This window comes from Engraulis encrasicolus, chromosome 21 (genome assembly GCF_034702125.1).
Source record: "Engraulis encrasicolus isolate BLACKSEA-1 chromosome 21, IST_EnEncr_1.0, whole genome shotgun sequence".
Taxonomy (NCBI): domain Eukaryota; kingdom Metazoa; phylum Chordata; class Actinopteri; order Clupeiformes; family Engraulidae; genus Engraulis; species Engraulis encrasicolus.
The window spans coordinates 46,434,517-46,462,362 of record NC_085877.1 but is presented as its reverse complement, the minus strand read 5'-3'; the positions used below and the strand labels follow the sequence as shown (position 1 = coordinate 46,462,362).

Sequence of the window (27,846 nt, the reverse complement as noted above, 5' to 3'; positions counted from 1 at the left end):
AACATCAGAACATGGTTTGATTGACAGTTAGAAGTCTTGTTGTTGTCCAATCAGCACCTGCGTTTGGCGTTGCTAAGGTGGAATGTAAGTTGGAATGTTCCCAAATCTGGCTTCAAAGCGTTGAATGGCAAATAGCGTTGATTTGGCGTCCATTCTATTTACTGTCAATGTATGATGTAGTTGAGTATTTTCAGCAAATAGTGAATAGGCCATCTGCAGTAAAGGGTACACACACGTCGCTACTAGTTGCTTGTTCAGCGAATGAAGCCAGAAGAATGTCAATGTGTTCCAGCGAGACAAACAGGCGAGTAGACGAGTACTGTACAAGCCATGCGATGTGGGAGGATCCGGAGTTGAAAATATTTTAACTTCGAGCGAGGCGAGTAAGCGAGTAATCAATTGGAAAGCAGAGTTCGGTACTTCTCGCCTGTACGTTGGCAGTTAAAGCCGCGGGAACTTTCAGCGAACGTTACGTGAGAGAGTGGCGAGTAGGCGAGCAAGCGAGAAGCTAGCAATGTGTGTGTACATAGCTTAAAGGGGTACGCCACTATTTTGGGGCTTAATACAGTTAAAATTGTTGGCCAGGGTTTATAAAGGTGGTAAAGTGTCTTATTTTTCATGTAAGCCGTTGTCTTGCTTTAAGACAAGTTAAAAGACGGAGCATGTCGCTAAGGTAGTGAAAGTCAATGGATCCGTGTAGCATGCTACAATGCTACACGGATCCATTGACTTTCATTAGCTTAGCGACATATTCTCTCTTTTAACTTGTCTTAAAGCAAGACAACGCTTAACATGAAAAATAAGACACCTTACCACCTTTATAAACCCTGGCCAACAATTTTAACTGTATTAAGCCCCAAAATAGTGCCATAACCCTTTAAGAGGCTACAGGGTGATCACTTAATGTCAATCCTAACCAGTTCATGGAATGTGACTGAACCTCTTTTCAAGGATTACTGAATACATGTTTTTTTTAATGTGTGTACAGCGCATTGCCGGTGATAGCAATCTGCAAAGGGATGAATGAGGAGGAGGGACTGCTAGGGCAGTCATGGGTAAGCGGTTTGGGTGGCAGACTTGTCGCCTAAAAGGTTGCCAGTTCGACTCTCGACCCGCCAGGTTGGTGGCAGGGAGTGATTATCCAGTGCTCTGCCCCATCCTCCTTCATGACTGAGGTACCCTGAGCATGGTACCTGCATCGTCCTTCCACACTTGGGACGCCATTGGGGGCTGCCCCCTTGCACGAGTAAGGCATAAATTCATTTTTTTAGTGTGCAGTGTGCACTTGTGTGCTGTGTCACTGTGACAATTGGAGTTGGAGTTCCCAAGGTGTGCTTTCACTTCACGTCAAAATAGAATACCATATCCAGCACAATAGACTGATGGATTGACATTGGGTTTCTTGCACACAGTCAAAAATGTGTCACCGCTAGCTTGACTAGCTCATCCTAGACACAGCATAAGAAGGAAAGCTACACCGGGACGTGAATAAGTAATGCAGTGTGGTGACTGGCAGCTGACTGGATGAAAAAAAACACAGTGTTGGCAGTCAGGTCATGTGTCTTTGCTGCTTTTCAAAGTCTTGACGAAGCATTGATGGCACAAACTACAAAAAACACAAGGGGATATACACACACTTGCACTTCATGGTATTTTATGGTCTGCCCTGTGATATCTGCGTCTATACATGCGTGGACAGTGTTTGTAAACACTAGTGATGGGATTTTCGGCTCTTCTTTGAGATGCGGTTCTATTGGCTCTTCTTACTATGGAGAGCCGGCTCTTTCGGCTCCCAAACGGCTCCCTATATATATGTTTACATAATTAATAAATTAAAGGTTTTAATTTTATTTTACAACATTTTGTTTCATTATTGACATTGTGAAGCACTTTGGGCAGTGTATAGTGTGTAAAAGCCTTTATAAACAACACTTTTTATCATAATCAGTCGTTAATCATGACCCAACATACCCAAATACAAAGTAAATTAAAGGGTACATACTATGCATTTCTGATTGCTGTGAGTGTGTCTGTAACACATGCTCTGTAAACACTGGCACTTTTAGAGGATACACACAATGAGAGGGAGGGGAGAGAAGGACAACACAAAACAAAACAAAACGGCTCCCAAAAAAAATTCCAAAACGGCTCCCATTGCAGAGCCGGTTCCTGACGTTCACTTCAGAGAGCCGGCTCTTAGAGCCGAACGGTTCGCGACCGACAAATCACTAGTAAACACAATGTTATGTGCAGGGGCAAGACACTGGCAGCCAACCACGTGAGCAAATGTTTTGACCGAGAGCGGTTTCCAACAATCAGAGGTTGAGTTGTGCGCAGCTAGGTTCACGCAACCAGGGGGAAACAAAAACTTAGAACCCATGTATAGTACAGTAGAGTAAAGCAGAGTATCATTTATTGATCCCAAGGGGAATTAAGGTGTCAAGTAGCATACATACATACATAAATACAGAAGACACAGGCATTACATACGACATTGCACATATATTCAAGGTCAGATCTCTATAGGCTTTTATGTTGTCTTGCTGTACATCTAATTGCCCATTTTGTGGACAATAAAGTTGAAACTTGAACTTTAACTTGAAACACTAACACACACACACACACACACACACTCGCGCGCACACACACACACACACACACACACACACACACACACACACACACACACACACACACACACACACACACACACACACACACACACACACACACACTTTTTATTTATTTAATTATTCATTTATTTAGTTCGTTTCAAGTTAATATGCCATTCTCTCTTCCACCTTGGTGTGTAGGAGGCAGATTTGTACTGTGCTGTGTTGCGGTGGGCAGAGTAACTCCCTGGGGGCTTGTCTGTTATTTTATTTATTCTATCTTATTTTATTTTATTTTATTAAAGGATCCCCATTAGCTTATGGCGTAGCAGTTCGCTAGTCTCCCTGGGGGCTTGTCTGCTCAGCACTGCAGTCGCTGCCTTGCTCGGATATTACAGTAAGACACAAACGGTCCACTTGACAGACATATGACAAGGTATGCACACACACACCCAAACACACACACACCCAAACACACGAACGCACACACGCACGTACACACACACGCACGCACGCACAAACACGCACGCACACACACGCACACACACACACCCACACACCCAAACACACCCAAACACACACACACACAAACACACACACACGCACACACACAAACACACACACACGCACACAAACACACGAACGTACGCGCGCACGCACGCACGCACGCACGCATGCACACACACACACACGCACACAAACACACGCACGCCAGGGCTTAACACTAACACACGCCAGCTAGCCAAATGCGGGTGAATATCGGCTTTGGCTAGTAGATACCGAAGGTTCACTAGCCATTCTGGCGGGTCCGTTACTATCCTAAATGATGAGGCACCGCATTTTGTAGTTTTTTCCCTCAGACCGACTTTGCTACAAACGCAATGCAATGCGACTTCGCGAGCCTACAATACCCATTAGGGCTGTAACGATATTGTATCGAACCGAGAAATCGTGATACACAGAGTCACAATACTGTATCGTGATACAAGGAGGCAGTATTGTGATACGCCTTTTTAGTCTTTTGATACACATCAGCCCAGAAAACAACCACAGGATATGAGGTGATAGCGCTTCCAAGCAGCAATTATTATATAGAAACTTTTAATAATCATTAGTAGTCTCTTGTAACCTATTCTACCTATAAACTATCATAGTTTTTATTCATAAAGTTTATAATGTTTCCCAATGTGAAATCGTGGGGTGTATCGAACCGTATGGCATGAATCGTGATACAAACCGAATTGTGAGTTGAGTGTATCGTTACAGCCCTAGTACCCATGAAGCACCTGTGTCACGTGTCACCTGTGTCTCAGGCAGGACAGGAATCTGATAGAGCTAGTCTTGCGAATACTGTATGAGTGGCAGCAGCGAGCTACAGGCACATCAGCGCGTGTTTGGAAATGTCACTGAAAACCTTCACATGAAAATAAAGTAGCGAAGTTCATCTCAACTGACCTGTTTTGCGATCTGTCATTAGTACGATGCATAGTGGACATTAAAATGACCAAGACGAGAGGAGCATGAGAGGAGCACAAGGACACATGCGGCATTAATAATGTTCGGTTTAAATCATTTTCTGATTTGCCTGTATGTCTTTATACCTTAATATTCCTCCAGGTTTCTTGTGCCGTTGTTCCCGACTGTCAAACCGGGCTTAAACAACGCGCAGTAGTAGCCTTCCAGACTGCACAACATCATGTCCCATGTTCCTTCGCATGTGCCCGTCTTGCCTTGCGTCCGTTTATATTTTAAACAACTCAATATTAAACGGAATGAAAGGAAGTCGTAGCTCCTTCTGTAGTTACCGGCCGCATATGTGTGTGCCTTCTAGTGGATAGCCTACTTTTATGAGAAAATATTCCAGAAGAGGTGTTATTCCACATTCATGACCGAGGACATGCGAAGCTTGGCAATGACTTTGCACTATCTACTTTGCGCATCGAAAGTGCCCTTCAGATCAAAGACGAAAATATTTTGCTCTCATGTAGCTTACATTTGTGCCCTTCCACAACACTGTGCTTGGTGTTTCTGCATGGCTATGCCATTCCTCAGATAAGTTAATCTGTTCTTATAGCATGCATGCATGCATGGACCAGTTAATAACAATTCTATTAGGCCCTATATTATATTATATTATATTATATTATATTATATTATATTATGTTATATTATATTATATTATATTATATTATATTATATTATATTATATTATATTATATTATATTATATTATATTATATTATGTTATATTATCCTACTTTACATTATTACAGCCTATTATATCATTCATTAAAGCTGCTATGATGGTTAAGAAAATTATGGCTAGTGAAAAGGCCCAATGGCTAGTGAGTCAGGAAAAGCACTAGCCAAAATGGCTGGTAAGCGAAAAAGTTAGTGTAAAGCACTGACGCACGTGCACACACACACACAAACACACACACACCCACACACGCACACAAACACACGCAAGCACGCACGCACGCACGCACACACACACACACCCAAACACACACACACCCAAACACACACACACGCACCCAAACACACGCACGCACGCACACACACACACACACGTGCACATGCACACACACGCACACACACACACACAAAGATGACAAGATGCATGCTATGCCGCATGACAAATGAAGGCCACAGACGTATCACGGTCAGGATTTGTCAGCTGCTTGCACATTCACAAATGTTTTGAATGCATGTGGATGGGTGTGGGTGTCCGTGCATTGTGTATGGGGGGGAAAAGCTGAAATTGTGAGTGCATGAGGTTGTGTGTTTTTGTGTGTGTCCATATCTCTGTATTCTATGTCCTTTGTGTGTGTGTGTGTGTGTGTGTGTGTGTGTGTGTGTGTGTGTGTGTGTGTGTGTATGTTTTTGTGTGTGTGTGTGTGTGTGTGTGTGCGTGCGTGTGTTTGCATAACAGCAGGGATACAGTTGGCATATTTCTGTTGTTTGTCTGTCCAATCACAGCAATCAGAATATTCCATCTACCGTCATGAAAAATACATTACTCCATTTCTTCCTCTCCCCTTTCTTTTCCCTTCATATCCCTCTCTTTCCTGCAGATTATATCTTTGTCTCCGCCTATTTCTCTCTCTCTCTCTCTCTCTCTCTCTCTCTCTCTCTCTCTCTCTCTCTCTCTCTCTCTCTCTCTCTCTCTCCCCAGCCAGTATCTCCTTTCCCTGTTTCTTGCGTTCCTTCTATTTCTCTCTCTCTCTGTCCCTGCTTTTCATTTCTTCATCTCTCTCTCTCTCTCTCTCTCTCTCTCTCTCTCTCTCTCTCTCTCTCTCTCTCTCTCTCTCTCCCCCTCACCCCATTTGCATGTTTGTTTTTGTGCAGTTGTGATGGTTCATACTCTGTCAGACATCCTATTTCAGCCACATAACACATTATTAAAATCCACATGCAATTTGCAGCATAATAAGCTGTTTGCTACTTCGCATGTACAGGCTAATGCACATAGTTAGACACAGGGAATACATATTATGCAAAATAACACAACGATTTTTGCTGGTTTGCGTCATCCACCGCAGTGCATTCTGGTTTAGATCCTCTTAGACAAAGTATTTAGAAACACGGCACACACAAAATTACATGTTTTCTGGGGCCAAATAAATCAGATAATTGAATGTCATACAGGATAAATAGAAGGTCCGCGCAGCGATAAAGATAACAAGGCTTAGCCATTTTGACTGATGTGCCATTGGCTACAGCCATGCTAAGGGTGGCTTTGTTTGCACTCCCAAATGCTATTTCCTAACATTCAACATCTTTTTTTAATGTGTTTCCCTTACTTTCTCTACTGACGCGCGCATACACACACACACACACACACACACACACACACACACACACACACACACACACACACACACACACACACACACACACACACACACACACACACACACACACACACACACACACACACACACACACACACACACACACACACACACACACACACATTTCTACTTGATACCTTGTCAAGCGACCTTGGATGTTTTGAAGGCGCTATATAAAACGAAAGTATTACTATTATCATTATTATAATTAAGGTGGACATACATTGGGCGGAATAAAAAATAGCTTCAGCCAAGGCCGTAACTACCATTGAGGACACAGAGGTCATGTCCTCTGTATTTTTTTCAGAAATGTACAATTTATCGTTGATAAAAATCGATATTATGATCAACAATGATGAATTCAGTCTGTATAAGCCACCCCCATGCCATCCTCAAGGCAGTGATTAATTAACACAAAGCTTAAGAGTTTGACTGAAGAGTTATATGTACAGTATGCAGTACAGCACACAGTATTTGACCTCTGTATTTGAAAATGTCTCGTTACGGCCCTGGCTTCAGCATGTTTGAAAATCCCTGCATGTCACAGCAGAGTCCTTCATCACTCCAACAAGGACAATAGAACTGCCATGTAGAACATTTATCACTTTCAGAACACAACTCATACCGCAGTATTCATACGTGTCACTTTTTCAGCCCGTCAACCTTGCTGCAGTTTAACTGTGTATAACAAACACAGTGTTTTCACCGGATCCGGCAGGATAATAGGGTTTTTCACAGGATCCCGATCCGGTTCCAGGATCCAGGATCCGGTAGCCGAAGCTTTTCAGTCAAAATAGTTTGAGCCAACGTGATAAAAAGGGCGCACGTGTGTGAGTAGGCTATGTGTTTCAAGTATTTCGTAGGATCCGGTATCCGGTTCAGGATCCGGGAGGATCTTAGGCAGTGGATCCGGTATCCGGCAGGATCCTAAAAATCAGGATCCGGTGCATCTCTAGTTTTCACACTCAATACGCTACGCTGTCTCAGGAAATGTCATTCATTCCTTTTTGTTTGCCAAGAGATGACTTCGGGGAGTGTTCATTCTCGTCTAACGTACTATACCTGTCTCCGTGCTGCCTCTGCGTTCGACTGGCACGGTCGGGACTGTTTATTCTCATCGGTGTCTCTCAAATGTCAGCCATTACTTCTGTTTGTCGACTATAAATGTTACAGGGTTTCCACTCCCGTCAGTTAGCATTACGGATTGACTTTGCCACTGCTGTGTCTTGTACATGGCCATAGCTACCATTGAGAACACAGAGGTCATGTCCTCTGTATTTTTTTCAGAAATGTAAAATGTAGGCTAGCTAAATGTTTTATGATGAAAATCAATATATGATCAACAATGATAAATTCAGTCTCTATACACCACCCCCATTAATCCTCAAGGAAGTGATTAATGAAAATAAACTTAAGAGTTTGACTGAAGAGTTTGACGAATTCTAAATGCACAGTATGCAGTACAGCACGCAGTACTTTACCTCTGTATTTGAAAATGTCTCGCTACGGCCCTGGTGCTGTAGTGTGTTGTTGGTTATGTTCATTCACAGTGCTGTTGTCTTCACATTGTGCATTCACAGTGTTTACATGTCATGTCTACTGTATATAATGTATATGATTACATTTACTATAATGATAGTGTCCGTCTCATTTTTTTTTTTGATTGATTGTGTCATAAATGCTGGCCAATGATGTTAGCAACTCTCTGTATCTGCCACAATTTTTGGACCACTATCAACAACAATAAATGTCTGCAACAAGGACTGTGTCTATTGTGGCAAAGGGCAGCGCTGTCTTGGGACAGTCAGGTGTGTACACAAGCTTTCTTGGCTAGATATTGGTTCTTGGAATACCCCCCTGTGTGTGTGTGTGCGTGCGTGTGCGCGCGCGTGCCTCCGCATGTGCATGTGTGTTGCAAAGGAGTGTTCATCCGTGTCAGTGCCTCACCTGTGTCATGAGTTGTCTGGAGACGGGCGTGTCAGGTGTGTGTGTGTGTGTGTGTGTGTGTGTGTGTGTGTGTGTGTGTGTGTGTGTGTGTGTGTGTGTGTGTGTGTGTGTGTGTGTGTGTCTGTGTGTGTGTGTGCCTGTGTGTGTGTGCGCGTGCCTCACCTGTGTCATGAGTTGTCTGGTGACGGGCGTGTCAGGTGTGTGTGTGTGTGTGTGTGTGTGTGTGTGTGTGTGTGTGTGTGTGTGTGTGTGTGCGCGTGCCTCACCTGTGTCATGAGTTGTCTGGTGACGGGCGTGTCAGGTGTGTGTGTGTGTGTGTGTGTGCGTGTGTGTGTGTGTGCGTGACTCACCTGTGTCATGAGTTGTCTGGTGACGGGCGTGTCAGGTGTGTGTGTGTGTGTGTGTGTGTGTGTGTGTGTGTGTGTGTGTGTGTGTGTGTGTGTGTGTGTGTGTGTGTGTGTGTGTGTGTGCGCGTGTGTGTGTGTGTGTGCCTCACCTGTGTCATGAGTTGTCTGGTGACGGGCGTGTCAGGTGTGTACAGCACCTTGCCCTGCAGTAGCGGCCTGAAGGTGCTCCACAGGTACCTCAGACTGGGGGTCCCCTCCAGCATGGCCACCAGGTCCTGGCAGAAGTCACCTGGGACAGAGAGAGAAGGAGAGAGAGAGAGAGAGAGAGAGAGAGAGAGAGAGAGAGAGAGAGAAGGAGAGAGAGAAGGAGAGAGAGAGAGAGGAGAGAGAGAAGGAGAGAGAGAGAGAGAAGAGGCAGAGAGGGAGAGAAAGAGAGAGAGGGAGAGAGACACAGAGAGAGAGGAGATAGAGGGAGAGAGAGAGAGAGAGAGAGAGAGAGAGAGAGACAGAGAGAGAGAGAGAGAAAGAGAGGAGATAGAGGGACACAGAGAGAGAGAGAGAGAGAGAGAGAGAGAGAGAGAGAGAGAGAGAGAGTATGAATACATTTACTGTATCGCCTTATCAAAATTGACCTGAATAGTGGGGTCGTAGGCATGTTCAATTTTTCTCAGTCATTTCAAATTGGTGTTAAAGTTTGGTTTTCACTTCCAAGTTGAAGTTTAGGGTCTATCGAACAATTTGAGTTCGAGTGTCAAACACACAGATAACAAAATGGCCTGCGGGGGGCGCTCTAAAATATGATTACCAGATTAAAGACACACTATGTCATAAACACACTTTTAGCCCATGGACAGCAAAATTCAGGGTTTTTTTAAGATAAAGGGTGGGAATGCCCTCCAAGTTGCAATGAAACATCATTTATTGTTACAAGTTATTGTAAATAAAGCCTGGGATATCATTCAACTTGATTTGTTCAGAATATCCCTGACGCACAAAGATACCTAGGATACCTATACGCAAATATGGCTGCATAAAGCCTATGTGATATTTAGGACCCAACTTGCAACTTTGAGTTTATGAATTTAGGATCATGAGTATCAACTTTTTTCAATCAAGCCATATTCTATTCACACATAAAATCACAAAAAAACGTTATATCTGGAAGAAAATAAATCAATAATAATAATAATAATAATAATAATAATAATAATAATAAGACTGCATTTCCGGAGAGACAATGCTATTAGTATGCTTGTGGCTTATGCACACACACACACACACACACACACACACACACACACACACACACACACACAGAGCTGTTGTATACACACACAGAAACACGAGGGAAAGAGATAGAGGTGTGTGTGTGTGTCCGTCCGTCCGTCCGTCCTTCCGAGAGAGGTGTGTGCGCGCGCAACCCTCTGACAGACCAACATCCTACCCAGTAGGCCACTGCCACTTACTGTATAGAGTGGCCACAGCAGCACATTAGCATTGTGTGTGTGTGTGTTTGACCCATGGCCTATGGATGTGCTTACTTGTTTACATCTTGTTCATGTTAATGTATTTTAATATTTGTTTTACCTGTCCAGGGACTGCAGATGGAAATTAGCTATATAGCTATAATCTGGCACAAGCCATCTTTTTACTTCTGTAATCAATGTGTATTGTGCATGGTCCCTGTTGAACTAAACTAAATAAACTAAACTAACTAAAGTAGTGGAAAAATGTAGAATAATAATAAACTGTTGATGAAAAATTAGTATGCTTTCCCGCAAGCATACTAAATAAACTGTTGTAGAACAATTATGCTTGCTGGGGGCAAGCAGAGGCCTTTGGCAAGCATACTAAATAATACTATAGGACTATTTCATACATGGTAGACACAATCATCTGCTGTTATGAGGACATCTCTGTCACCCCTTGAACTGTCCATTTGTTACCAGCGTAGTTGACAGGAATGAAAACCGTTCTTATTATCTGCATTTGCCAGAAATGCCTGCCAATCTGGTAACAAATGAACAGTTCCCAGATTTGGACTACACTACCAAAGATGCAGTTGCCAAAGATGTATTCCAACTAGAGGTGAAGTGCAGCTATACTAGTACTTGTACAAATAGACCTGCCAGATCTCGGTGCAAGTGCATGAAGGCAGAGTTAAAGTGCACACGTCTGTGCAAGTGCACATGCAAAAAGACTGACCTCTGACTGTTTTTACATCTGTTCTCTGTCTTATTTATTGTAGAGTGGAGTATTGGAATAAATGTTAGCCCTATGGTCTTCTGTTTTGCTTTTTGAATGCTGGAAAAAATGATGTTCCCCATAATATGTATCATCATTATTATTATTATTATTGATTTACTTTTTTCCAGATATGAAGTTTTTAAGTTGTAACTATAATGATGGCTTGATTGAAAAAAAGCTGGTACTCATGATCCTACATTCATAAACTCAAAGTTGCAAGTTGGGTGCTAAATATCATATAGGGTTTATGCAGCCATATTTGTGTATAGGTATCCTAAGTATCTGTGTGCTTCAGGGATATTCTGAACAAATCAAGTTAAGTGATAACCCAGGCTTTATTAACAATAACTTGTAACAATAAATTATGTTTCATTGCAACTTTTGAGGGCATTTCCACCCTTTATCTTGAAAAAGACCAGATTTAGCTGTCCATTGGCCAAAAGTGTGTTTATTACATCGTGTGTCTTTAATCTGGTAACCAAATACTTAGCTCACCGGTTTCTCCTCTTCATGCTGAATCTATACATACATCATATGTCAAATTTGGTTAAACTAATCAAATATTATAGCAGTTTATATATTTTAGAGCGCCCCCCGCAGGCCATTTTGTTATCTGTGTGTTTGACACTCGAACTCAAATTGTTCTATAGACCCTAAACTTCAACTTGGAAGTGAAAACCAAACTTTAACACAAATTTGAAATGACTGAGCCTAATACGACCCCACTAGAAGGAAAACCCAAGCAGGAGACAGAGGTAATATTTAGAATCTGCGAGTGATGATGGGTTATCTGCCTTCACAGAAAGATGTTACATTGAAAATGGCAGCCCACTCCACTCGAGACGTAGCCAAGCTTTTATTTGGTCCTAACAAGTAAACACTAACGTCATCTTTCAAAGTTATCAATCTTCATGTCAACTTGGAAACATCTGGCTATCTGCCAGGACAATTGTAGGAAGAGTCCCCCTGACTTGGAAAGCAGGAAGGGCCATCTGTTGATGTCATGCAGGGCCAGGAAACCCACACACGCAGAGACAGACAGAAATACAGAGAGGAAAAGCAGGCAAGACAGAAAACAACTTAAGTAATAGTGACCTATATGTGTAAATTCAAATGGATATATTTTCATAAAATGTATAAATGCAGTGAATTTATTCACAGAGAGAGAGAGAGAGAGAGAGAGAGAGAGAGAGAGAGAGAGAGAGAGAGAGAGAGAGAGAGAGAGAGAGAGAGAGAGAGAGAGAGAGAGAGGGAGAGAGAGACAGACAGACAGAGAGAAAGAGAGAGAGAGAGAGAGAGAGAGAGAGAGAGAGAGAGAGAGAGAGATTTTGACTTGTGACACTAGTTAAAAGGATACATTACACTACTAGAGCGTAATAGAAATGCATTGGAACTCCATAGGAAGTGACACTCCCAACAAGGGAGAGAGAGAGAGAGAGAGAGAGAGAGAGAGAGAGAGAGAGAGAGAGAGAGAGAGAGAAATCAATTACGCATTAATACATTCTTATATCAATAGATCAAGACATCAGCACACAAATAAATAGAATATTATCTGAATCCCTGAAGTACTTTATAAATTCTATTAAGTATTTATTAAATATTATATATTTTTACATTTTCCACAAGATATAACCTCCAATGTTAAGCATCAAAATAAATAAATGACCTCTTACACAAACTTGATATAATTTTCAAAGATATAAAACAAAAACAAAAACAAACTTAAAATCATCAACAAGACCAACACCACCAACAGCAGCACCACTTGATTTTGACAGAAGAGCCTGAACAATCCTTCGACACTGTAGGTCAGGTGTCACCAACGTGGTGCCCGCGGGCGCCAGGTAGCCCTCCAGGAGCTTCTGAGGTGCCCACCAAGGATGTTAATAAACAGATTTTAGTCAGTTAATGCTTTTCTAAATTTAAATATGAGTTTATTTATTCTTTATAACGTACAAACAAATGATCATTCAATAATATAATTCAACATTGTGATCTGAGACATCAGTTAAGGATTTTGAACAAAAGTAGCCCTCGGGTATAGCCCTCAGTAGCCCTCGGGTAGCACTCAGACCCAGAAAGGTTGGGGACCCCTGCTGTAGGTCAACAATCCACAGACATTCCCAGAGTTGTACTAACGACCCCATCTCAAGCCAAGAAGGGGTCAGGGATGCCATTTTTTTCCTAGTACAAGGACGCCACAGATGGCCAAACTCGGCTTCTCATTGGTCAACCTTCACAACTTCCTGTGACAGGTTAGGGTTTAGGCATGGTTTTGGGTCTGGGCACAATTTCGCAACAAATTTGCCAATACCTTGCTTATTTGTCCCTTCTTGGCAAAAGTAAAGAATCATAAACATTGCTTTCGTGACAGGTTAAGTTCAGGGAAGGTTTAGGTTTAGGCACATATCAAAAGTGTGGCGAGTGTCGGCGTGTTGTCGGCTTCAAGACTCTCCTGTGGCACGTGTTGCAGTCTTGCCGCTTTGGAAGTTTGACCAATCAGAGGCCACCTGTGGCGTCCTTGTACTAGGAAAAAAAATATCACGTCAGGGATGGACAGGGATGAGAAATTAGGATAGGCATTATTAGCCAACACCTGTCCACCAGGCACTGAGAGAGACAATAAAGCCTGTGACAATATGTTAAGTCATCAATTGAAACCCTGAGACGAAGAACCATATAAGTCCAAATTTTGTTGTAAATGTCCAGAATTGTAAATACCTGGTAACATTTGATTTTTAACATTGACATTAAACAATCTTATATTATTATAATTAAGAAGCGGTAACACTTCCAAATAAGGGGCCATAATTAACCGTAAAGTAGCTACAAAATAATACTTAAGTAAGGGTTCATAATCATTACTTAATGCCACATTAGACACATATTAATTGTTATTAATGCATTAGTAAGCAGTTACTTAACTATTAGATAACTATTACCTTGTGTTACAAGTTAATAGCATATTATTATTTAACTAATAGATAAGTAAGGGCACAGTTAATAGTTAAGTAGCTATCAGGTTATACTTAACTAAGGACCAAAATTAACACTTACTTAATACAAAAGTAAGGCATAACTAATGGTTAATTAATACATAAATATTGGGTTTTGGGACCCTTATATTAGAGTTGGCTGAGGATAACTAATGGTTAATTAATAGATAGATATTGGTGTTTGGGACCCTTATATTAGAGTTGGCTGAGGATAACTAATGGTTAATTAATCGATAGATATTGGTGTTTGGGACCCTTATAATAGAGTTGGCTGAGCATACCTAATAGTTAAGTAATTAATCTACTGTGACATCTAGTTTTCACTCATTCAAATCACTGTAATTGTGGCAACAGGAGCCATTATATAGCAAGGATTGGACGTACATTTCTCAATGATGGTGGGGTGATGAGATGTAATTTTTTCATGTACCACTTATTAATTTTAATGGTAAAAACCCTACAATAAATGCAGAATATTATGAAGAGTAATAGTTTTGAAGCGAAACTAAACCATTCCTTTGTGATAATGAAGTTAATGTTTGAGAATATTAGCTCAAAGAAGTGCAGTGCATGATGGGTACGCAATCTACAGACAACAATATTTCGGTATTATTTAATCATTAGATATGCCTTGCTTTTGTATTAAGTAATTGTTAATTAAGGTCCTTAGTTAAGTATTACCTAATAGCTACTTAACTATTAACTGTACCCTTAACTTAACTATTAGTTAACACTTACTTAATACAAAAGCAAGGCATATCTAATGATTAAATAATATCGAAATATTGTTGTCTCTAGATTGCGTACCCATCATGCACTGCTCTTCTTGGAGCTAATATTCTCAAACATTAACCTATTATCACAAAGGAATGGTTTAGTTTCGCTTCAAAACTATTACTCTTCATAATATTCTGCATTTATTGTAGGGTTTTTACCATTAAAACTAATAAGTGGTGCATGAAAAAATGACATCTCATCACCCCACGATCATTGAGAAGTGTACATCCAATCCTTGCTATATAATGGCTCCTGTTGCCACTATTACAGTGATTTGAACGAGTGAAAACTAGATGTCACAGTAGATTAATTACTTAACTATTAGGTATGCTCAGCCAACTCTATTATAAGGGTCCCAAACACCAATATCTGTCGATTAATTAACCATTAGTTATCTGCAGCCAACTCTAATATAAGGGTCCCAAACACCAATATCTATCTATTAATTAACCATTAGTTATCCTCAGCCAACTCTAATATAAGGGTCCCAAAACCCAATATTTATGTATTAATTAACCATTAGTTATGCCTCACTTTTGTATTAAGTAAGTGTTAATTTTGGTCCTTAGTTAAGTATAACCTGATAGCTACTTAACTATTAACTGTGCCCTTACTTATCTATTAGTTAAATAATAATATGCTATTAACTTGTAACACAAGGTAATAGTTATCTAATAGTTAAGTAACTGCTTACTAATGCTCAACATATGCATTAATAACAATTAATATGTGTCTAATGTGGCATTAAGTAATGATTATTAACCCTTACTTGAGTATTAGGTTGTAGCTACTTTACTGTTAATTATGGCCCCTTATTTGGAAGTGTTACCTAAGAAGCTTTTGTTTTCTGACTTCAAGAAAAATCTAAATAAAAAAAAGTAATGTTCAAACTGCAAATTAAAAAAAAAAACATAGGCCTATGTTCAAAATGTGAAAAAGTGGGCTTGAATGGTTCTTCGTCTCACTCAGGGCTTCAATTATTCTGACCACAATAGCGAAAGTGAATAATTACATCTGACTTGCAGAGGTCAGTTGTACTGTAGCAGTATGAGGACTGATGCCACTGCAATGAGGGGAGGAGCAGAGCAGGCTACTAAAATCATCAACAGTCCACGGACCGGGCACATGTCTTGTCTGCCTTATGGTCAATGCAGCCATGGGAGGGGTCAGGGTGGGCCCTTGGCATTAGCCTGGTTGTCACAGACGGTGCGTTTGTGTACACAAACTACGTCTGGTAGCACTGAAGTTAGCACGCCGTTCTCGAGTCACAAAACAAATGGTGCATATTGCTACTCACCACCCGCAAATTCCTCCAAAAATGTTTTCTGTTCAACTCCAAAGAGTCAATATAGTCTATAATCTGTCCTGTGATTCATTAATGCGAGCTGCCGTAGGATATTTAAGCAATAAATGCTCCGGATATTTTCTGTCCGGAGACCGGTATGCCAACAGCAGTGTTCCAGGCGGAAGATTGTGTAGCTCTCCACAGCTCTCCACCAGGGGGCTCCAGAGCAGGCTACTAAAATCATCAACAGTCCAATCCAGCCATGGGAGGGGTCAGGGGCATCGGCGTCGTTAGACCATTTTTACCTGGGCACGTGCCCTGTTATGGATCTGCGGTGCCAGGGTCCGGGGCAAATGGCTTGTATGCTTTATGGCCTATACAGCCATGGGAGGGGTCAGGGGTGGGCCCTTGGCATAGGCAGTATAGGCAAATGCTAAGGGAACCACTCCAGTAGGGGGCGCCGCACAGGAGAATCAGGGATGGAAAAAAATCTTACGAATCTAATCTAATCTAATCTAATCTAATCTAATCTAATCCAATCTAATCTAATAAAACATCCATCACAATGAAGAGAATTATCATTAAAAACTACAAAACAACTGCAAAACAACCCATGTGTTGGACAGGACCATCGTGGCAGCAAACTGAGAAAAAATCAGTGCACCGTCCAGTCCACCATCCACAGTCCACCGGGTAAATGCCCTATATGCCTCATGGCCAATCCGGCCATGCGAGGGGTGAATGTGGGGCTGGGGGCTCAGCGGCTCAAGGAGGGGTCAGCAGCGTCAACATGGCTGACAGGGTCCTGAAGGGGTGAGTGGTGACAGCAGGGCTGACATGCTTTGACAAGCTCAAGTGGTCAGTGGTCAGAGTCAGGCTGTTGCATCATGGGCCTATACCCTTAGGTGACATTGGCACTGGGGAGAGAGTGCCAGCAATTACTTGTCGGGTCAGTATTTATTCCCTTTGTTCTTTCTTTCTTTCTTTCTTTCTTTCTTTCTTTCTTTCTTTCTTTCTTTCTTTCTGTTTTACTTTTTTCTGTCTTTCTGTCTTTCCTTTTCCTTTCTTACTTTTTCTTTCTTTCTTTCTTTCTTTCTTTCTTTCTTTCTTTCTTTCTTTCTTTCTTTCTTTCTTTCTTTCTTTCTTTCTTTCTTTCTTTCTTTTTCTTTTTCTCTTTCTTTCTTTCTTTCTTTCTTTCTTTCTTTCTTTCTTTCTTTCTTTCTTTCTGTCTTCGTCAACATTTTAACAGATTGATTGGCTTGCTCATTTATTTATTTATTTTCACAAGGGCAAACCGAAAAGGAAAGGGTTTGTGTGTGCGTGCGTGTGTGTGTGTGTGTGTGTGTGTGTGTGTGTGTGTGTGTGTGTGTTTGTGTGTGTGTGCGTGCGTGCGTGCGTGCGTGCGTGCGTGCGTGCGTGCGTGCGTGCGTGCGTGCGTGTGTGTGTGTGTTTGTGCGTGCGTGCGTGCGTGCGTGCGTGCGTGCGTGCGTGCGTGCGTGCGTGCATGCGTGCGTATGTGTGTGTGTGTGTGTGTCAGAAATCCTGTTCTCTGTGTGCCCTGGGCTGCATTCTCAGCTGTGTCACCATCCTCCCCTTTCTAAACGCTTTCGACAAATCAATCAGCAATGCAGTACACCCAGACCAGACCAGAGCAGACCAGACCAGAGCACAGAAGACATCTGACATTGGAGTGGTCAGCGTTTCACAGTGCTACATGCTGTGGTGCTTGGGGGTATATAAGATAAGCTGCTGAATGACACCCAGGTCTAAAACTACTGGGGTGCTCTGGGCTGGACTGTCCATCTGGCATAGCTGGCTTCCCGGTGGGCCCAGCACCCCTGTGGGCCCCTATTTTCAGAAATGTGACTTTTTTTTCCGTTTGTTTTACATTTCTGAAAATAGGGGCCCACAAGGGTGAGTCAGTTTTGCGCTGCTAATTACGAGGGGCCCCTTTATGCCAAAAGTGCCCAGGCCCTATTTATCCCCCAGTCCAGCACTAGTGGTGCTAGGGGGTGTAGCAGATAAGCTGCTGAAGGTGGCTTGGCTCTAGAACAGTGATTCTCAAAGTGTGGTCCGCAACAGACTTCAGGTGGTCCGCGAGGGGTTTTCTACATTTCCAAGACAAGCTAGCAATAGGCTATACTTGTGACATTATTTCAAAGCCATGCATAGCTGTCCTCCACAACAAGACAGGATTGTAATGTGAATTAAAAATAAGTGATCTGCATCGAAATCAGCAGTGTCAAATTAGCACCCGTCCACTGTCGATTCAGTTTCTGAGTCAGATTCAGTCCCGGATCATTTTTGGGGTGGCAAAGTGGTCCTTGGCCTGAAAAAGTTCGAGGAACACTGCACTAGAACAGCACCACCAAAAAGATTTGAAGAGCTCTTTTCCAAAATGAGATATATCCACTTTATAGAATGTTGGGAAATTAATATTTTTGTATCGTGCAGTCTATTGAAATGCATTGCAAAATGAGTTTGCAAAATGCATTGCAAAAAGTTCTAAAGTATGTTCTCAAAACATTTGATTGGCAAGAATTCACACATAAATGATAGGACCTCTTAACAGCCAATTCCAATATTAAAATGGAAAAAAAGACAAAAATGGTGGATATAGCGTTTTGGAAAAGAGCTCTTCATTTTCAGTATGCCATCCCAGACAAAATATACTGCAACGCACGCATCACTAATGAATGCATCAAAGTGGGATTATCTCTGGTCTCTCACGGTAAAATTAGACGTGAATTTCCAAAGGTGAAAAAAGGTCTTGTTCAGGAAGTCAAATCTCTGCTACATTTTTTGCTCGAGGCAATGCAACAGGCCCGTAGCCAGCATTGTGGTGGTGGGGGGATCTTTTCCCCCCGAAAGTGGACTTTATTTGGCTCCCGGCTCCAATGTTTCCCAAATACACGAGCACACTAAAAATATTTTAATTTAGACATATTCATTACACGTTTGTCGCAAGTCTGTTGTTGCTGTCCTTAGTTGTCTGTCTGTTGCTCCCCACTCTTAACATAAATGGACATGAATTGCTTCAAATGACCTATCTCCCCACATAGTGTCGGCCCAGTGTTGGCTCAGTTACTGCTATCTGAGAGTTATTGTCTATGAAATGGCCTTCCAGTCAAAGTGGGATGCAACGTAGTTGGGAGGTTCGATTGGGGGTGGGGGATGGGACGGGGGGTTCGAACGAACCCATCGAACCCCCCCTGGCTACGGGCCTGATGCAATGACCCTCCTGATCCTAATTAGCCTACCACACCCCGTAGGCTCTTTGAGCAGTTAGGCCCACCGGCAGGCCTGTTCACTACGGCTGGGCAATATGACAATATATGTCGTTATCGTGATATAAAAGTGTATATCGTGACCTTTCTCCTATATCGTTTATATCGTGATAGTAATTTTATCAGTTGTATACAATTGAATATCATTTAATTACATTTCATGTTGTCACAATACACACTATACGGTAAGTTCATGTAACTGTAAAAATAACAATAAAAAGATCAATTTTAAAGAAAGGTTGTTTTGCGACATGGAAATTAAAGAGCAAATAAAGAGAATAACTGAAAACGTATGTAATTGTGCTATATCATGATATATACCGTTATTGTGATATAAAGTAATCTATATCGCGATATAGTTTTTTTCCCATATCTCCCAGCCCTTCTGTTCACTCATAGCTGAAAAGACTCAACTAGACCCTAACAAAATTGGGTAACACTTTATTTTAGGGATATATCAATTAGCACTAATACATACAATGGTAATGCCTGCATAAGTAACTTGTAAGGCATGTTCTAAGTAAATGCTAAGGCCTACTAGGTCCTTACTAAGGTTAAATTGGTAGTAAATCCCTTACTGTGCATGAACAAGACATTTGCGAATACATGCCTAACAAACGTTTCATTTTGCTTTGTACTGTACATGTCTTACAAGTTACTTATACAGGTACATTGTATGTATTACTGCTAATGGATGTATTCCTGAAATAAAGTGTTACCCAAAATGGCTATGATTTAACCAAGAGCCTTCAGTAACAGATTAAGACTCTGGGTTGATGAGCTATTTATACTCTGTCAGTCCACTATTTCCATCTATGTGACTTGACCTCCATTGAACTCCAATTACTCTCAACCCCAGTTAGCCTGCTGAAGTTGCATATTAGCTATATTGCTAATTCAACACTCACAGTGTAGGCCCAGCAATAGCTGTGTTTACCAAAGGGCACAATGGATGGGGGTATCATATATGATTATGATTAAATTACTCCAATTTTGAATTGAACAGATTGCTCAACTTAACCGGCAGTATTTTTGTGATTTAACGATTGACTGTTGTGATAATACACTCTGTCTTATGGGGATAACGAGAAGTAATCTCACCCACTTCTTTGTATTGTAAAGGGGCTGGATGTTGGGTCATTATGTTGGGTCATTTTCAGTCATTTTCCACAAGCAGGACACCTATGAGCTGTAATCTCTCTCTCTCTCTGTCTCTCTGTCTCTCTGTCTCTCTCTCTCTCTCTCTCTCTCTCTCTCTCTCTCTCTCTCTCTCTCTCTCTCTCTCTCTCTCTCTCTCTCTCACACACACACACATCCATCCACCCACCCACCCATCCATCTATCCATCCATCCATCAACATGATTGTATGCATCTTAGTAAAGCTTCTCTGATTCACAATCAATCACATCAATTAATCAATTAATTGTAAGTGTCAATTATTTTAGCCTATTTTTAACAATAGGCTTCAGGTAAACAAGCTCTGACAGTCTGTCTGCCTGTATACCTGTCTGTCCATAGTTGTATTCACGAGTCTCTCAAGGTTGTTATTGATTTTCATTTCATATTTTAGTCAACGCTGTTTTCATTCATCCAAGTCTATCTGTCAATCTCTCTCCAGCCCATCTATCTGCCATTTCATTTCCATTATTCCAAATCAAATCACTGGAGAACTGTGCATTGTGAAGAGTGTAGTGTGAGAAGAAAAACCTTAAATGGCACACACACACACACACACACACACGCACACACACACACGCACACGCACACGCACACGCACACGCACACACACACACGCACACGCACACACACACGCACACGCACACGCACACGCACACGCACACACACACGCACACACGCAGACACGCACACACACAAACACACACAAACTCTACATACTCTTTCTCTTTTCTTTCTCTTTTTCTTTCTCTTTCTCTTTCTTTGTCTCTCTCTCTCTCCCTCTCTCTTTCTCTCTATCTGGCCCTCTCTGTCTGGCTCTTTCCCTCCTCCTTATTTGCCTATCTATTGGGGATGCAAACGATTAATCGATTAAACGACTTTGATCGATAAATGTGTTAATCGATTAAAAAACATTAATCGCAATTAATCAACAATTCAACTGACAAGAGACCCAGGTGAAATGGGCATGTGAAGAGTGTGTGTGAAGAGGGGTGTGAATAGTGAGAATATTTAAATCACCTTTTTATTAAAGAATTGAAAAGGAATTACTTTAAATGTGGCATTTTATCAAAATTTGTAATATTTTTTTTTAGATTGAGTAGGTTTTTTTTCGAGAAACATTGAAATTTCGGGGGGAAAACTCTGCTTATCAACTAATCGTAAGTCGTTCGATAAGGCTATCAACTAATGATGAATGAATTAATCGATAATTTGCATCCCTACTATCTATCCTATTCTTTCGTAATCTTTCCCTTCAACTCTTTTACTTCACCTCCTTTTCCACCTCCACCTCCTTCGCGGCTCCTCCTCCTCCATATCCTCTATTCTCCTCCTCCTCCTCCTCCTCCTCTATTCTTCTCCTCCTCCTCCTCCTCCTCCATCTCCTCTATTCTTCTCCTCCTCCTCCTCCTCCTCCACCTTCTCCTCCTCCTCTTCCACCTCCTCTTTTCTCCTCCTCCTCCTCCTCCTCCACCTTCTCCTCCTCCTCATCCACCTCCTCTTTTCTCCTCCTCCTTCTCCTCTTCCACCTCCTCTATTCTCCTCCTCCTCCTCCTCCTCCTCATCCACCTCCTCTACTCTTCTCCTCCTCCTCCTCCTTCTCCTCCACCACCTTCTCCTCCTCCTCTTCCACCTCCTCTTTTCTCTTCCTCCTCCTCCTTCTCCACTACCTCTTCTATTCTTCTCCTCCTCCTCCTCGTCCTCCTCCTCCTTCTCCTCTATTCTTATCCTCCTCCACCTCCTCCTCCTTCTCCTCATCTACCTCCTCTATTCTTCTCCTCCTCCTCCTCCACCTTCTACTCCTCCTCTTACACCTCCTCTTTTCTCCTCCTCCTCCTCCACCTTCTCCTCCTCTTCCACCTCCTCTTTTCTCCTCCTCCTCCTCCTCCATCTCCTTTTCGTCCACCTCCTCCTCCTCCTCCACCTCCTCTTTTCTCCTCCTCCTCCTCCTTCTCCACCACCTTTTCCTCCTCCTCCTCCTCCTCCTCCACATCCTCTATTCTTCTCCTCCTCCTCCTCCTCCTCCTCCTCCTCCTCCTCCTCCTCCTCCTCCTCCTCCTTCTCCACCACCTCCTCTATTCTTTACTATTATGTTGTCTGCAGCTCTGTGTGTCCCTCCCTCGTCACTGGGCTTGTGCTGTGTGAATAATATCTCTCTTTCTCTCTTATGCCTCTATCTATCACTTCATCCCTATTGCTCTCTCTCTCTCTCTCTCTCTCTCTCTCTCTCTCTCTCTCTCTCTCTCTCTCTCTCTCTCTCTCTCTCTCTCTCTCTCTCTCTCTCTCTCTCTCTCTCTCTCTCTCAGCTTGTGCTAAATCTCACATTCTTTTCTCCTCACAAGCCTATCTCTCTATTGTATCTCTCTACTCTCGTCCTATTGTATATTTTCTCTCTCTCTCTCTCTCTCTCTCTCCCTCTCTCTGTGTCCCTCGTTACCGATCCTGAGCTGAGCAGAACAGAGGGATGATGAGCTATTTGGTGGCCTTCCCTCAGTGTTAGCAACTGGGGGCTGAAGAATCCATATTTTGCACAAGGGCATCGCAGTGGCCAAATAATTGCCTTGTGCCTGAAGTCAGTCCCCTGCACACTATATACGAGCGCTCACACTCTCTCTCCCTCTCTCCCTCTCTCTCTTTCTCTCTCTCACACACACACACACACACACACACACACACACACACACACACACACACACACACACACACACACACACACACACACACACATAGTCAGCCCTCCTGCGGTACCTGCTGAATCACTCACTCTCAAGCACACGCGCACACACACACACACACACACACACACACACACACACACACACACACACACACACACACACACACACACACACACACACACACAGAGAGAGCAAGCGAGCGAAAATGAGAGATAGAGATAGTCAACCCACTGCAATGCCTGCTGAGTTCCATCAGCTCTTGCTGAATTAAAAATAAATATGAGCTAACTTCCTGTAAAGCAGTGTTTCCCAATCAGGGGTACGTGTACCACAAGAGGTACGCGAGCACACCTCAGGGGGTACGCTGGAAAATGTGATAATGACAATTGAATGGAGCATAGTCATACTGGGATAAAGGAATGTACATAGAGAGCATTGGATAGGGGGTACTCATCGTACAACAAAAAGGCTTAGGGGGTACGTGGGTCAAAAAAGGTTGGGAAACCAGGGACGGCGCCACACTGTTGTAATGCTCACACTTCCCTGGACTTGTCAGTACCTGAGTTTTTTGTTTTTTTTCCTTCAGCCATTTCCAAGATCCTGGTCATTGTAATGGGGGCAGGTGTTTGTTTACATTTAAAAAAAATCATCTTGATTTATTCCCAAAAAACATTTAAAAGGTTATGCAACAACAGCAGACAAACTAGAAAACAGCAATATTTTTTGGGAAAATATTTGGAGTTGGCCTATGTTCAGATTTTTTAAAATGTTAACAAAAGCTGGACCCATTAGAATAGCGCTTATCTCGGAAAGGGCTGAGCCAAAAAAACGGTCAAGGGTAGCGTGAGCAATACAACAGCATATGAAATTGACTGAAGTGGTCCTTTAAGACACATGCAAACACCCCAAAAACCAATTTAGCATTTCCAGTTTTCCTACTATACCAAAACACTATAGTTCAAGTCAATCACCATGTACGTGTGGGCAGTCATGGGTTTTAAATTAAGGTGTCAAGTAGCATACACACATACAGTTGAGGACGATATTACTAGCCCCCCCTCCTGAAATTAGACATATCTCTTCATTGATCATTGAGAATGATCATTATTAATAAATGTGTGTTAATCTGGGAACAAATACACCATGGAGATAGTATCCAATAAGTTAAATTTGGACTTTTCCATTTTCACAATGAGTTTAAACAAAAAAGTGTAAAAATGGCAAGGACAAAATTATTAGCCCCCTTATCATTAATAGTCAATACAGTGCCATTTATGAACAAAAATTGACACCAGGCACTTTGATTAGTTGCTAACTATGTTGGCACATGTCCTACCAGGGATTTTGGCCCATTTTTTTCATTGCAAATAGTTAAGCTGGTCCAAATGGCATGGATGTTGAGGATGGACATTCATTTTCAGCACTCTTCAAATACTATCTAAAGGATTGAGGTCTGAACCACTCCATGACCATGGTTTTAGTATCCTTGAGGAACAGTTGAACTATTTTGGATGCAAATTTTGGGTTATTATCTTATTGAAAGATCCAGTGAAGATCTTAGCTCCCTCTATGAGCATATTTTTGCAAGGTCACTTTCCACATTCTATCATAATTTTCAGTTTTTATGGTGCCGTACACCCAAACAAGGTTTCCTGTGGCTGAGGCTGCCACAGAATGATGCATCCGCCACCATGTTTAATTGTGGAAACCATCTTATAACGATTCAAGGCCTATCCCTTTCTTCACCTGACAGAAGCAGAATTCATGCATCAAAGCAGGTGCAATTGAATATCATCAGATGAAAGCAGAGATGTTCAAAACTAATTTTTGACTTTCAAATGTTCACAGGCAAAGCTCAGTAACACTCTGATATGCACTGCCTTTAGTAAAGGGGTTCTTCTGTGATGATGGCCCCAAAGCCCAATATGATGACAAGCCCTAACAACTGTCTTTCTTGGTGGGGGAAAAAACTCCAGGTGAGGCCAGGTCAATAACAATCATCTAGGCAGGTGTCCAATGCTTCTTTGGTCTAATGAGGCCAAGCAGTTTCTACAGTTACACACAGTGGTGGGGCATCAAGTTTAGTCTGTTATTCAGCCTCAGACACAGGGAGTCTGGGTCTGAATCTGGATTGCTGGGTCTTCCAACAACATTGTAACCCAAAGCATACATTTAGATTAGTTCAGAGGTTCTTCAAGGACACTAAAACCATGATATTGGAATCACCCGCTCATAGTCCAGTCCTCAATCCCACTGAGAGTCTGTGGTTAATGTCTATGCTCAGCATCCATGCGATTTGGACCAGCTAGAACACTTTGCAGTGAAGAAATGGGCCAAAATCCATAGTGGGGCATGTGCCAACCTAGGTAGCAACTTATCAGAGCCTGTTGTCAGTTTTGGTTCATAAATGCCGCCATATTGACTATTAATGATAAAGGGGCTAATAATTGTGTCCTTGTCATTTTTGCCCTTTTTTGTTTAAACTCATCGTAACAATAGAAAAATCCAAATTCAACTCATTGAACATTATCTCCATCAGTGTATTTGTTTCCAGAATAACATTAACGGTTAATAATGGTCATTCTTACTGAGAAATCAAGAGAAATGTCTAATTTCAGGAGGGGGGCTAATAATATCGTCCTCAACTGTACATCAATACAAAAAGACATTGCCCACGAGACATTACACACATATGTACACATACAATGACAATATACTCATTGTTACATACATTTAGCCAAGGCCTCTCTGTCTCTCTGTCTCTCTGTCTCTCTCGCTCTCTCTCTCTCTCTCTCTCTCTCTCTCTCTCTCTCTCTCTCTCTCTCTCTCTCTCTCTCTCTCACACACACACACACACACACACACACACACACACACACACACACACACACACACACACACACAGAGTAACAAATGACACTGGTGCTCCCCTCAGACACGCTTGTCTTGAGAGGAGCGATGCATTGCAACAGCATTCTTTAGCAATATGACACAACCGTCACACGCGACGAGACAAGACCTAATGACAAGACAAGATGTTCATCACAAAACAGGGGAGGTGAAGAGATGACACAGTCACACTCAGTGTTGCCAGATTAGGCTGTTTCCCGCCCAATTGGGCTGCTTAGGATGGCCGTGTGCAGGTAAAAATGGCATTTTGCAGAAAAACCCGGCCAACTTTTGCCATAGAAATCAATAGAATTGGGCGGGATTTTGGGCCTCTAGGCGGGTTTTGAGCATTTTCTGGGCTGGAAATCATCGGCTTCATCTGGCAACCCTGATCACACTTGACGTGTCTAATGCACCAGCCCTCGCCGAAACAGCAGCCTGTCGAGCAGCAGCTATCCCAGAACGTGTGCTCATCACTGAAGTAGAGGACACTCATTCACGCATGCACCTACGGTATGCTAGCCTGGGAACTCCCATACTGCCTTTAGTTCTACACAATCGTTTCGATTCACTTGTGATTAGGTCTGGTGTTAACCAGGCAAACGGTATGCAGGTACGCCGCTGAGAGGTTTGGCTTAGGCACACACGCACATGCACATGCACACGCGCACACGTACACGCACGCATGCACGCACGCACACAAACAGAAAGAGAGAGGGAGAGGGAGAGATAGATAGACAGATAGATAGACAGACAGACAGGGAGAGAGAGAGAGAGAGAGAGAGAGAGAGAGAGAGAGAGAGAGAGAGAGAGAGAAAGCAAGAGAGAGAGATAGAGATAGAGAGATAGAGACTGTACTAGGTCTATGCTTCAAGGTTGTTTGCAGGATTTTTTTCTGGTCTTCTTTTCTAACAAAGGCAGCCTGGCTAGCATCTTGGATCTTCACACCTTACCCCAATTCTTCTCCTCTATGTCCCTCGCACACCTGGGAAGTCTAATTTGTTTTTTTCCTTACAAAACACGGAATATACAACTTTGCTGTACACGGTGCAAAAAATGATTCAACACCCAACCGTTTACTGAACCTTAACCCATTTCAACCTGATGCTGCGTATACTCCATTTGACCTTTAGCGGCTGGAGCGACAAACTGTATACACTGCATTCAGACTCCTGAGATTTGAGGTTTTTACTACATGTAAATATGTTAGTATATTAGAGCTGAATGAACATGTTCTAATGCAAGTTGAGGGACCTAGCTTATTTCAAGTTTTTTATGTGCTTCAGAGGTTGAGGACTCCTTTTCCCAAAGTGGGCTTAGGCATTCAGCAGGCGTTTTTTTGCAGTTGCCTTAGGCTAAAATGGGTTAACCCATTCATTTAGTCGCACAATAGCAAAGCTGGTTCTACAAAAGAACCAAGTCCGTCGCTGTTGACCGGTTGGTCCCGACAGGGTTGTTCTGGTCCAAATAGCTCTTTGTGCCTGATGTGGGTTTTACATACCTATTTGAACGCACAATGCCCACATCATTCTGTCTGAACTGCTGAAGGTAATAGCACATTAAGGAAAAGAAACAGTGGCAAAGTGCAAGCCAAAAGGCTAATGGTGTTTTCCAGGGAGCTAAGTGTATAAAGAGCAAACATGTACACCAGTGACGTACACACATTGTAAAAAATACCATCTGGCCTAAGTATTCCAAGTTCATTTAAATCCTCATTGTAAGTTGTGTGAAGCTTTGAATGGCAGCGT

At 42.3% G+C, this 27,846-nt stretch overlaps 1 protein-coding gene across 1 annotated transcript in view; it reads right to left on the bottom strand.

Annotated features, from left to right (window-relative positions):
- LOC134437447 (phospholipid-transporting ATPase ABCA1-like) overlaps positions 1-27,846 on the bottom strand; it is a 633,180-nt gene that overhangs the window by 488,888 nt on the left and 116,446 nt on the right. The window contains exon 10 of the mRNA XM_063186937.1: positions 8,912-9,051. Coding sequence (XP_063043007.1) covers positions 8,912-9,051 — 140 coding nt within the window. The remainder of the gene's footprint in view (positions 1-8,911; positions 9,052-27,846) is intronic.